General features: G+C 32.9%; 1 protein-coding gene across 1 annotated transcript in view; it reads left to right on the top strand.

The window, feature by feature from the left end:
• Window positions 1-14,182, top strand: part of ATRNL1 (attractin like 1) — a 688,151-nt gene that overhangs the window by 126,060 nt on the left and 547,909 nt on the right. Inside the window, exons 11-13 of the mRNA XM_036829651.1 lie at window positions 7,819-7,903; window positions 9,207-9,415; window positions 10,483-10,601. Coding sequence (XP_036685546.1) covers window positions 7,819-7,903; window positions 9,207-9,415; window positions 10,483-10,601 — 413 coding nt within the window. The remainder of the gene's footprint in view (window positions 1-7,818; window positions 7,904-9,206; window positions 9,416-10,482; window positions 10,602-14,182) is intronic.

The raw sequence follows: 14,182 nt of genomic DNA, 5'->3' as shown, positions 1-14,182 counted from the left end.
TGTTTTACTTCTAGGGATGCTGTGTTCTATTAAACATCTCTATAATTCTCAATAGGTCAGTCCTCTTGACTGACACTTCGATCTTGCTGCTTATTACAGTAATGGCTCTCTACTTGGATTGGATTCTGATGGTTAAGTGTCACCAGCTGGCCTCTATTCTCCTATTGTCTCCATCGCTGAGCACAGTTCTGTTACAGTTTTTCATACCATCAGCTTTGGTCTATGAAGGAAAGCCACCGCTTTCTCAGTGATGCCAGTATCCCTCTCACCATCACATTCTTCATGGCTTCAGTAAATGACATACGTTCTGGCCCTGCTGTAGGTAAAACGACCTGGTGGGTTTTCTGATGTTATACAGTATATCATGATAGAAAACTCTGAGCACATGGTCACTTAATAATACATGTGAAGCACTCCATCTCTGCCAGGGCTCAATAACATGACAAGACTAGAGGTATAAAAATTTCCACTGCATATGGCATGGCCTTTGGCAGGTGTGTAGGGTCTGCATTGGGATTATTTCACAGGGGCTTTCTATATATTACACATGCTGCTTTTTCCAACAGTGACAGCACCACTTTCCTAGACTTAACCTCTGCTTTTAGTGTTTGCTATGACAATTCTGGCATTTAGACTGTATTTTTCCATGTTTCTAGGAGTCATCTTTTTTTCCCCCAGCTTTATTGAGGTGTAATTGATAAAATTGTAAGATATTTAAAGTGTACATTCTGATGATTTGATATAAATATACATTGTGAAAGGATCCCCCCACATCTAGTTCATTAGCACATCCATCATTACCTCACATGTTCATCTTTTTTCTTTTTGGTGAAAACACGTTCTACTCAGCAAATTTCAGTTGTACAATATTGGGTTAGCAACTGTTGTCACCAAGTATACATTAGATCCTCAGACCTTATTCATCTTATAGCTGAAAGTTTGTACCCTTTCCTCAACCTCTCCCTATTTCCCCCATACCTGGAAACCACTTTTCTACTCTGTGTGTCTATGAGTTTGACTTTGTTTTTTTTTAAGTTTTCACATGTAAGTGATACCATTTGTTATTTGTCTTTTTCTGTCTGGCTTATTTCTCTTAGCATAATACCCTCAAGCTCCATACATGTTGTCACAAACAGCAGGATTTCCTTCTTTCAAATGACTGAATAATATTCCATTGTATATGTATACCACATCTTTATCCATTCATTTATTGCCGGACACTTAGGTTGTTTCTGTATCTTGGCTATTGTGAATAATGCTGCAATGAACATGGGAGCGCAGATATCTCTTTGTTATCCTGTTTACATTTCCTTTGGGTATATACCCAGAAGTGGGATTGGTGGATCATGTGGCAGTTCGATTTTTAGTTTTTTGAGGAACTTCCATATTGTTTTCCATAGTCGCTTTACCAATTTCCATTCCCACTGACAGTGCACCCGGGTTCCCTTTTCTCCACATCTTTGCTAACACTTGCCACCTCTGGCCTTTTTGGTGATATCCATTCTATGAGGTGTAAGGTGATATCTCATTGTGGTTTTGATTTGCATTTCCCTGATGAGTAGGGATGCTGAGTACCTTTTCATGTACATGTTGCCCATTTGTGTGTCTTCTTTGGAAAAATATCTCTTCAATTCCTCTACCTGTTTTTTAATCATGTTGTTTGGGTAGTTTTGCTATTGACTTGTGTGATTTCTTTATATATTTTGGATATTAACCCCTTATCAGATATATGATTTACAAATATTTTCTCCCATTCAGTAGTAGGTTACTTTTTCATTTTGTTGATGGTTTCCTTTGCTGTGTATAGGAGTCATCTTAACAGTGAGCTCACACCATCTCCCAGGGTTCTTATAAGGGGATAAATCCTAAATCCTGCATCTTGGAGAGTGCTTTTAAATAAATAAATAATTTTTTCCTAATCCAATGTAAGGTTCTGATGCTTTTGATCAAACTCCCTTCAGAATCTAGAACCGTGTGTATTCCCCCCAACTTCTGCCAATATATGCTATCTAGGTCTTACAGATCCTTTGAGATGTAGTCCCTTTCTGTTCTTAGCAGTCCCAGAATGTAACAGGCTGCGTTATGCTGAGCCAAGTTATAGACCCAGTGGCCAATAGGGAAGGTGTGAGCAGATTCTGAGCTAGGGTACAGGTGTTACTGGAGGGAAGCTGCTGCACTGGGTTCAGAGCAAGGGTTGAGTACTGTCTCTCAGTACAGTAGGGTAGACCACTTCTGCAGTCTCAGAAGATTCAGGAAAATTTGGGAATGCAAAATTGGGGGAGATTTTCAGGGCATCAGCTCAGATGTTCCCATCCCATGTGTCAGGGTCTTATTCTTAACACCAATAAAAGGTTATTTTTCACCCATGATACATGTCTAGTGTTGGTGGGGAGGGCAGATTTGCTTACTGTCATCACTTAGGGACCAAGGCTAAATTGTATTTTCTTTCATTGGTAATTAAATGGTTCCATCCAGAAATACAATTATCACTTTAGCTTGCATTTCCTTGACTAAAACAAGTCATATTGTCACATCCAACTTCTAAGGAGTGTGGGAGTATCATTTTGCCTAGGCCTTAAGGACGACAACTGGAATATTTGTTGAGTAGCACCAAAGTCTACCACAAATATTGTGTGTAATTACTTTTGAACGTTTAGTATAATTGAAGGTTATGTCCTGGAGATAGTAATAAAGCCTTCACCTCCTACGACCACATATATTAAAAGGCAAAGAACTTCTTGAAGTAGAATTGGGTTGTATTATTATTTGTCTGAGTTAATTGCTCTTATGTATAATTTTTTTATTACTGTACTGTAATGTTTTTCTTCTGCAGGGATTTGTGTACTTTTTCAAAAAACTGTATTATCGTGTTTTTATTTTCAAGAAGTTAATGTTTATATCAAAAAGGATATTTTGATGGTGTGGTGAGGCAGTATAACGTAAAGAAGTTAAGGAGATCTGGTTTTGATTTGACTTTACTATTTAATGACTTTAAGGAAGTTACCTAACTTCTAAAGACTCTTTTCCTTATTTAAAACATGGTGACAAAAATATTTACTCCTCAGAGTTGTTTTGAGAGTTAAATATTTTATAGCATTGATAAGCAATTAACATGTTATTTTTATTAGGTAAAGGTCATGGCCGCCACTTACTTTAGGAATCTTTACCTATTTAAAAAGACTATAAAAGGTTTGATGAATTCTTCAGTTAATTTTATATAATATTATAATAGTAATTAAAAATGTTTTTTAACTATTAGAAGCAACTATGTGCTTTTCAATTTCGGGCTTCCATAGCCCATAGATAGGGAGGAGGAGACTTTCCTGTGATGAGCCTTGTGGGATTATTTGCTTTTAAACTTTGCATATATATATCTTTAGTTAAAAACAAGTGGAATAAAAACAAACCACAGCAGTACAGAAGTCAAATGAGACACAAATTAGTGGGTTAGGGATAAATGCTCAAAAAATGGTTCTGGGCAATTGGTATATGGAAATATAGTGAGAAATATCTGGGAAATATTGTATATGGGGAAAATTAAGTTAGATCCATGCAACAAATGCAAAAATAACTTCCAACTGTATTGAAGATCAGAATAGTAAGAGCCAAACTGTACATCCTTTGAAGAAAATAAGAGATTATCTTTACAATCTTGAGTTAAGAATAAAAAGCACAAATCACAAGGAAAACAATAAATTTTTTTTAATAGATCTTTATTGGAGTATAATTGCTTCACAATACTATGTTAGTTTCTGTTGCACAGCAAAGCGAATCAGCCATGTGCATACACATGTCCCCATATCCTGTCCTTCTTGAGCTTCCCTCCCACCCTCCCTATCCCACCCCTCTAGGTCATCTGAAAGCACCGAGCCGATCTCCCTGTGCTATGCTGCTTCTTCCCAGCAGCCAACTGTTTTACATTCGGTAGTGTATATATGTCGATGCTGCTCTCACTTTGTCCCAGCTTTGCCCTTCCACCCCATGTCCTCAAGTCCATTTTCTATGTCTACCTCTTTATTCCTGCCCTGCAACTAGGTTCATCAGTACCATTTTTTTTTTTTTTTTTAGATTCTGTATATATGCGTTAGCATACAGTATTTGCTTTTCTCTTTCTGACTTACTTCACTCTGTGTGACAGACTCTAGGTCCATCCACCTCACTAAAATAACTCAATTTCGTTTCTTTTTATGGCTGAGTAATATTCCATTGTATATATGTGCCACATCTTCTTTATCCATTCATCTGTCAGGCATTTAGGTTGGTTCCATGTCCAGGCTATTGTAAATAGTGCTGCAGTGAACATTGTGGTACATGTCTCTTTTTGAATTATGGTGGAAAACAATAAATTTGACCAAGTTAATGTACAGGCTTTTTGGTGAAGATATAGTTCTCCAAAGAAGATATACAAATATCCCAATAAGGACATAAAAAGACGCCCAACATCACTAATCATTAGGGAATTGCAAATCAAAACCACAGTGAGATACCACTTCACACCCATTAGGATGGCTATTATCAAGAAATAGAAAATAACAAGTGTTGACGAGGATGTGGAGAAATTGGAACCCCTGTGCACTGCTAGGGGGAAGGTAAAATGGTGTGGCCACTATAGGACAGAGTATAGCGGTTCCTCAAAAAGTTAAACATAATTACCATATGATCCAGCAATTCTGCTTCTGGGTATACACAGAAGAGAATTGAAATCAGGGGCAGGGACAGATATCTGTACACCCATGTTCCTAGCAGCATTATTCACAGTAGCCAAAATCTGGAAACAACCTACATATCCATATATGGATGAATGGATAAAGAAAATGTCGTATATACATACAATGGAAATTATTCAGGGTTTAAAAAGGAAGGAAATTCTGACACATGCTACAGCACAGATGAACTTTGAATACATACTTAGGGAAATAAGCCAGTCACAAAAGGACAAATACTGTATGAATTCATTCATTTGAGGTGCTTAGAATAGTCAAATTTATAGACAAAAAAGTAGAATAGTGGTTACCATGGGCTGGGGAGAGAGGGGAATAGGTAGTTATTATTTAATGGGTACAGAGCTTTAGTTTTGCAAGATGAAGAAAACCCTGGAGATGGATGGTGATGATGGTGCACAACAATGCGAATGTACTTAATGTCACTGAACTGTTCACTTAAAAATGGTTAAAAAGCCAAAAAACAACCCAATAGGTTGAACAAAATAAGCAAGGTGGAGAAGAATCCATAGTTGGATATCATTTATATTGTTTTATAACCTACAAAAATACTCTATATAGATCATAAATATGGGAACATTGATAAACCAATATAGGATAGTGGTTGTGTCCAAAGACAGAAGACATAAAGCAGTTGAATTTGAGAGGGAGTACACAGGGAGCCTCGATCATATCTGTAATATTTTCTTTCTTTAGAAAATCTACAGTAAACGTGGTAAAATATTGGGTTTGACAGATCTGGGTAGTGGTATATAGGTGTTTATAATACCATTCTTTAGACTATTCTGTATGCTTAAAAATTTTTCTTTTTCCCTAAAGAGAGTATAGAGTCACAAGAAATCTTCAAAAGGCCTAATTTTTAGTAAATGCTGGCCTTTATTCTCTCAGCTCTTTTTCCTGACTCACTTCTTAGATGGTTTTTTCTGAGCATTTTCCCTGGTTCTCATTTTGGAAATCTGCTTTTCCTCCCTCCTTCTGCTGATTTGTTTTGCATGCTGGGCCAAATTACTTATTCTTTAGTCCTGGATAGGCTCAGATTGTCGGGTCACTTTCTTTTCTGGATTCCAGATGTCCCAAAGATGACCTTGAAGATGATTCTTCTTTGGAGATTTTTATAATAAACTGGTTTCTGGAAGTCCTAATTTCTGGAAGTCCTACTCTTTGATCTGACTCTTTTCTGTTTCATTTCTTTGACACACATTCAGGTTTCTAATTCTGTTGTTGGAATACTGTATTCAACACACAATTTATGAATCAGTGGCCATGTGGGGTGTGTGTGTATGTGTGTGTGTGTGTGTGTGTGTGTGTCTGTGTGTTGGGTTTTGGTGGAATGATTAAAATCTGTCTGCCCTAACTCATTATCTGTCTCGCTAACATTTTCATCTCTTTCTTTGTCAAAGTCTGTGCCTTTTACAGGTCACCCCTTCTCTCCAAATGGGAATTATCTTTCAGAATCCATTCAATATACTTTTATAACATCAGGCATTCATAAACATAATTTATAGAAAAACAAAGGTAATCTATTGGGCCTTAAGGACATTGCTTAACTTCTCCTAAGTCTCATTTTTCATTTCTGGCATATGGTGATATCTGCTCAATCAACCTCACTGGATTCTTATACAGACTATTTTAAGTTATATAGATGAAAGCACTGTGGAAGTTTTATATTACTGCATGCATATAAATGTACACTTAAGAAATGTACATTTCTTAAGTGAACTCTAATGCATAAAATTTGTAGACTATGAATATTATGTGTAGGCCTTTATAATAGTAGTTCTCAAAATGTGATCTTCAGAGCCTTGGCTCCTGGGAATGTGAATAGGTGTTATGTGAAAAGTGCTTCTATGGATAAAGCATTGGGAAAACACTGGGTTTAGTAAAGTTAGGCTTCTGTGCTTTTGTACTCTCTCTTTTGAGAGTATTTAATAGGTTCATGTACTTTGTGAACTAAAGAGAGAGATTATATCAACTAAGGAATACCCCTTTTGGGGCAGATTTGTGAACCTCATACACTGTGGGAGATATAATTCAAGATATATTTTATTGCTCTCAGTCTTCCAGTTTAATGTTCTAAACTATGGTTTTGGTTTTTGTGATTCCTTTGATCTTTACTAGTAATAATATTGAATTAAAGCCAAATTTATTATTTCATTTCTAGTGTAATAGACATGATTGCTTATATAAGAAAACAAGTAATTCATTACAACTAATTGTATTTGAGATTATTTTCTTGTTTCAAAAGGGCTTCTAAGTTACCAAAAAATGAAATAAATTTGTTTTAAACCTTGTTACATCTATGTGCTTGTATTAAATACCAAGGCCTGCTTTTAGATATGCCATGTCTAAGAGGATAAAATCTAAAACACTGTCCTGAGAATGTTTCTAGTCACTGAATACTGAATTATTTGACATCTCAAAATCTCTATTAATATATGTGTCGATTCTGAGGCTATATTTAAATGATAAACAGTTTTCTTTAATCATTTTTCTTTCCATAGTCTTTATGTAGCTCATGAATTATTTAGGGTTTTTTTTTTTCATTTTTTTCTATTTTTTGCAACTAAAGCTCTTCTCCTTTACATAAAATGAAAACCATTCCTTTGAAATATCGAATCATTAAACTGATTTAAATATTTTATTTTGATGATTCCATTTTTAGGCATTCTTTCATTGAGTATTATATATTCCATTTAATTTTGCATGCATGCATGTAAAATTTGATTTAGTGATTTAACGTCCTGATGGATTTGCCCAATATTGACATTCATGAATTTTACTGTATGATTCTTGGTTAATTTAATAAAATATGTCATTGAAATTATCCTCCAATGTAAAGTTCATCTAATTTTTTTCCTTTGATTTCCTTTATTCTCATACATGTAAAATTATTTGTAAGAATTTTAGGCAGAAGTTGTTTTTATTTAAGGAATAATGCTAGTTGAGTAAAGATACTAAATTATAGGTCATGGAAAATTAATGAAAGCCTTCCTAATTTTAAGTATTGTATCTTTATTTGGCCAATGATTATTTTATAGTATTTGTCTTAAATAGTTCTTTTATTTCATTTTTTGTTTTGCTGTTTTCATTTTCCTAGCTTGTGATGAATGGAAAATATTACCGAAACCAAACCTTCATAGAGATGTCAACAGATTTGGACACTCTGCAGTTGTCATTAATGGGTAAAAGAAGCACATTTATCAGTCATACTACCCACATATTTTGTTATTCTTTAAAAAAATTATTGTTTGTACTTAATGGCATTGGATTTTATATATCCCTGTAATACCGCGGAATGAATTTTGCTTCATTAACCATATCCTTCATTTCTTTTTTGTTTAAGTTTATTTAAGGGGCAGGGGAGTATCAAAGGAAAGGTGCTGAGATAGAACTTCAGATACTCTTTTAAAAAGTCATCCTGCCTTCTTTCCTTTTTCCAGAGATCAGATCATGAATGACTTCCTTAAAAAAGATCAGACTGAAGTGATAGAAAGGCTAGCCACATATTTCTTTTGAGGAGAGCAAGGGAAGTGAGAAGAATTAGATTCTCATTTTGGTTCTGTCATAACTGAATGTGTGACTTTTGACAAGTCTCTTAACCTCTCTGGCCTTTAAGACCGTTATATCCACTGGGAATTTGGACTGGATGATCATTAAGTTACCTTCATCCTTTAAGTTATTATGATTTTGCTATTTCTATAGCAAAAGTTCGTTAATGTGGACTTGTGACAGTAAACAATATGCTAGATCATTCATTAAATAAAATTTGTAATTCATGATGACATTTTTCATAAGTTCATTTTATTACTACCTTATTCTAATTATGTAAAGATTCTCCAATATAATACTAAAAGTAGTCAGAACTTAATCACAATGAAGCTGTGTAACTGATATCAGTTAGCTTTTGAAACTGAAATAAATGAAATTCAGAGTGTAAACATAAAACCTCTAGGCTTCTCTGTTTAAAACTGCATTTGGTTGATTTTTATTTTACTTTTTTTAAATAATAAAAGATATTCTTGAAGCATTTTCTGATCTTTTCCATTTATTGTGTTAATAATATTTTTAGAAACAAAAATTAGGCTGTTTTGAGGGCATGTCAAATTTTTTGGCATTGGTAGTATTAATTCAGTAATCATCTGGGCTTTTCAAATTGAAACTTTGGAAATCTTTTTGATAATTTTACTCTTGGTCTTTTTATTTTATAAGAGTATAGTAAAACACTATATGAAGAACTCTATATCTAATTTCTAAATTCTTTGTATTCAACAATTATAATTCTATATAGCAATTCTAAAGTGTATCTTATTGTCTAAAGTGTATCTTATTATAGTATATACAGCTACTATATATTTCTAAAAAATTGTTTCCTAACTAGATAAGATAATGTAAAATGTGTATTTAAATTTATTTTTAAAACTAACACATTAGACAGAGACTTTTCTTAATATTGTTTCTTTAAGATTCTTATTTTGTCTCTAATAGGTCCATGTATATATTTGGAGGATTTTCTAGTGTACTCCTTAATGATATACTTGTATACAAGCCTCCAAATTGCAAGGCTTTCAGAGATGAAGAACTTTGTAAAAATGCTGGTCCAGGGATAAAATGTATTTGGAATAAAAATCACTGTGAATCTTGGGAGTCTGGGAATACTAATAATATTCTTAGAGCAAAGTGCCCTCTGAAAACAGGTAAAAATTTTTTTTCTTTCTTATATTTGGAACAAAGCTTCTCTGTTTGGCTAGAAATGGAAATGCATTCTGCTTGTAAGAATTACCTTAGTAGCTTTCAGAAATTAAAAACTCATAATCCTCTAATTAGGAATTCTAATGTTTGAATTTAGCAGTGATTAATGTTTGAATTTAGCAGTGATTAGTAATTTAATATCTTTATTAGGTATTTTTAGTTTTCTTTTTTGAATTCTGTATGTAATATTCATATATCAATTTGTATATGTAACATGGCCATATATATGAATTATTTTCATATGTAAGTAAAAAATGCTTTCAGATACACCCTTTCTAAGATATACTGTATGCTTCAAAGAAATAAAATGAAGTAATTTATTCTGCATTTGGTAGTTTTTTTCTTTCTGAATTATTGTCAAGGCAGACCATAAAGTTAAAAATTTTCTAGAATTTTGATGAGTTTTGTTATAATTTAATATTTCTTATAAAATATTGAATAAATAAATCAAACTTATGAATAATTACTAGTAAATATTTATTTATGAAGAATGATTTGGATAAAAATTGTTCAATTTTCTTTAAATGAGTGGGGCTCTTATACATTTTTGGTGCTACAATTAACAAATCAAGTTTTGCTAATCTATAATAAGTCATGTCTCTAAATAGCTTTATGAAGAATAATAAGCAATGAGTATTTGTTATAATGTTTTCTTTTAGATATATAATAATACATTTTGTTTAGTAAAATACCTCTAAATCTTTTTCTCCCTCCATAATGTGTAAATTTTATTTAATTAATTAATTAATTAATTAATTTTAATGTGTAAATTTTAAATGGCTGTAGGATCCTGGTAGACTGAATAAAGATCAGTCTAGGAAGTATCTAAATCCCTTTAAATCCAATTAAATTACAAAATTGAGTTCATATTGAAGAACTTATTTTGATATTGATGGTTATATTTATGGTTAAAAAATGTCTTAGTGATTCTTAACAGTTGTTAAAAATATGTGAATTAAGACGTGTGACATTTTCTTTTTCATCCTGATGTGTTCTCCCATTTGTATCACAGCTGCTTCTGATGACAGATGTTACAGATATGCAGATTGTGCCAGCTGTACTGCCAATACAAATGGGTGCCAGTGGTGCGATGACAAGAAATGCATTTCATCAAACAGTAACTGCAGTATGGTTAGTATTTATGGGTAAATGATGTTGTAGCTAACATGCTACTTCATAATCATTAGCTTACCATTTAGTAGCACTGTACAAAATAGCACTTTCCGTATCAAGATATTTAGAATAGGGAAGGGGGAAGGGCAAAATAGGGGTATGAGATTAAGAGATACAAACTACTATGTAAAAAATTGATAAGCAACAAGGATATATTGTACAGCACAGGGAATTATAGCCATTGTTTTGTAATAATGTTAAATGGAGTATGTAATCTTTAAAAATGTTGAATCACTATGTTGCACACCTGAAACTAATTCAATATGGTAAACCAACTATACTTCAAAAAAAAAAAAGACATTTAGAAAATATGTAGGAAATCACCTACTTCTTGGTATGTTGTAAATTCAGCCTGTAGTTTCTTGCTCATATTTGTCAGTCTAGATTCCATTTTGAATCCGGAAACTTTTACTTCTTTTCATAAATAAGGTTGGGAAAATCCTTTCAAAAAATTTTTTTAAAAAAAGACTGTAGCTATAAACACTGTCTTCTGTGCTGATGAAAATAGGATTATATAAGGATTATATTATATAAGTAAGTCATTTCCATGAGATTCTTGTCAGACATGCATTAATAGTGGTGTGGTTTAGGTTTTGTTTATATACTTTGTGTGCAAGTTTAATCTGAAGTATTGACAGTGGTAGTTTTCCTTTTATCTGTCTTTAGATCTTTGGTTCTCTTAGGCAATATTGTCCCCCGGAGGGACATTTGGCAATGTGTGTTTTTTGGGTTGTCACAACTGTGGGGCTGCTACTGGCATCTACTATGGAGAAAGCCAGGGATGCTGGTAAACATCCTACAGTGAATGAACAGCCCTCCCACAAAAAATAATTATCTGGCTCAAAATTTCACTAGTGATGAGGTTGAGAACCCTATTATAGATAAGAGTATTGAAAAAATTATAAAATTAATATTGATGATAGATTAAAATGGATTAAGGCAGCAAAAATTAACCTTTTAAGTGGGTAGCATCAAAATGTCCCATATATTTTAGAAGATGTCAACAAGTTGAAGGAAAAAAATTTTAAAGTATTAACAATTATGTTTAGTAGGGTCAAAGATTCTCTTATTGGAGTATAGCTTAAATAACTAAATAGTGTGCATACAGATTTTCAACTAAATGCATATTATTTTTGCTTTTTTCTGAATTTTTATTAATCAAGAAAACTATCCACTTGTTTTCCAAGATACCAGGCAGAAGTAAAAGGTAAAGAAAAGGGAATTTGAAAACTAAGTAAAAAGTTTTTATTTTATCATCTAAAATTTTTCTTTAGTAACCAGTCATATTTCAAAATACTTAGTTATATGATTCTATTCTAAAATAATATTTAAAACTTAAAATGAAGGAAAATTTTGAATTATTGACTAATCGAATTGAACCCTTTTGTTTTCATACATATTGTGTTGGTGTATACTTTTTAGTGATATGAATTGCTGTAATGATAATAGATAATTTTATTTGAGTTTTAATGTTAATATGACATGACTCACTTTGAAAATTTGAATTACTTTTTTATATTTGCATAATATTCATCTAATGGGAGTTATATTAGTGAATAATGTGGAAGTAGGAGCTAAGTAAAATAAAATATAGGAATAAGGGACTAAAATGGAGAATGTTATTAGATAAAAATTGCAAGCAGATTTTACTTAAAGCTTTGTTCGGTAACTGAGTTAATTTGTGTTTACACATTTACACTATATGAAAATACACATATCTCAAAAATTGTATTATGCACATTGTTATCAAGCGTTCATTTTTAAAAGTGGCCTTTTGCTTTACAGTTTATTTTTGATAATGATGTGTTAACAAGGAAAGTACTGGGTGAGATAGTATAAGTGAGCAGATGGTACTTACTTGTAATTTAGACTTTGATGTAATGTGTCTTTTGGACGGTTTTATCAGAATGTCTGATGATCAAGCTAAACCAAATGCTAATGGATACAGAAAGGTCTGAGATTTTAGTGTAAATGATGTCCACTGAGATTCTATTTCATTATTTAGTCATATTTACTGCAAGTTGTGTATTTTGTGCTCTAATAGCTCCAATAACCTTACTTCTTACAGATTTTCATTTTAAATTTACATCTAAATATATTAGGATGAAGATGAGTAGAGTAATGGTTATGCTTCATAGTCTGTTTACTAATGTGCATCTGGTTCATTAGGCCAAAAAATGCCAGCCATGTTTCAAAGTAACAGTCAGCTTTCTTCCATCATTGAATAAATTGGCCCTGTGTGTGACTGAAATATAATTTCATCTATTGTACTGTTTCAGTATCAATACATGATTATACTGTTCTTTTTTTTTTTTTTAATAAATTTATTTTTGGCTACAGTGGGTCTTCGTTGCTGTGCACGGGCTTTCTCTAGTTGCGGCGAGCAGTGGCTACTCTTTGTTGTGCTGCGTGTGCTTCTCATTGCAGTGGCTTCTCTTGTTGCAGAGCACCGGGCTCTGGGTGCACGGGCTTCAGTAGTTTTGGCATGCAGGCTTATTAGTTGTGGCTCACGGGCTAAGAGCGCAGGCTCGGTAGTTGTGGTGCATGGACTTAGTTGCTCCGTGGCATGTGGGATCTTCCTGGACCAGAGCTTGAACCTGTGTCCCCTGCATTGGCAGGCAGATTCTTAACCACTGTGCCACCAGGGAAGTCCCGATTATACTGTTCTTAATGAAGAGCAGTTGAGTTATTTGGATGGTGACTCTGATGTTACCATTGTTATTCTAAAGATTGGCATTGAGCTGTTATTCTTTCTCTTATTCTAACATGTTGTTTAGCCATTCTCTTGTCTTTTTTATAGGTTATTTTATTTATCAGATGATTCAAGTAAATTTATTTTCAGTTAGTTGACAGATGTTTGGAACTATAATAATTGTGTAGAATAATACTAAGATTTATATGCTATATGAGAACAAAAAGCTATGAATTAGAAAAACAACATTAAGAAAATTTGTATGTTCTTAATGAAAACGTGATGGTTGAATAAGAGTTGCAATGTAATTTGGGTTTTAAAAAAATGTATCTTCTGTGATTTTTTTAGGATGAATAAGATAAACATTAGTATCTATGTACTTTTAATCTGTGACCTTATAGTATATGCAATTTGCTCTAAAGAAATTAACATCTTTGAAATGGAGGTGACCGCAATGTATTTTATGTTGGAAAGTATAGTAGTTTATAAATAAATATTTGATGGGTGACATTTTAAAGTATGTATCTAAGAGGATAAAAATTGCTTCAACCATTTTTATATATGGGTGAGTTATAAGCAAATTTTAACTGTTAAGTTTTTTGGTTGAAAAGAACTATTTAACACCCTTACATGAGAAAGCCTGAGGTAAGTATGTCTGCCTACTGAAATATAAGGGGCCTCAGGGTGCAGCATGTGTTTTTTTCCTTTTTGTTTTTTTCTCAAAAAAGAGTAACAGGAAGAGTTGAGCCCAAAATTTTAGAATTTGATTTTCATTATCATAGATGCTAAAAATATTACGTGAAATATTGAACCTTGGTATATGCAGGGAGCTCACACCAAAGTTCCT

This window comes from Balaenoptera musculus, chromosome 16 (genome assembly GCF_009873245.2).
Source record: "Balaenoptera musculus isolate JJ_BM4_2016_0621 chromosome 16, mBalMus1.pri.v3, whole genome shotgun sequence".
Taxonomy (NCBI): domain Eukaryota; kingdom Metazoa; phylum Chordata; class Mammalia; order Artiodactyla; family Balaenopteridae; genus Balaenoptera; species Balaenoptera musculus.
Note: the sequence above shows the minus strand (reverse complement) of the source record. Positions and strands in the feature narration are given on the sequence as shown.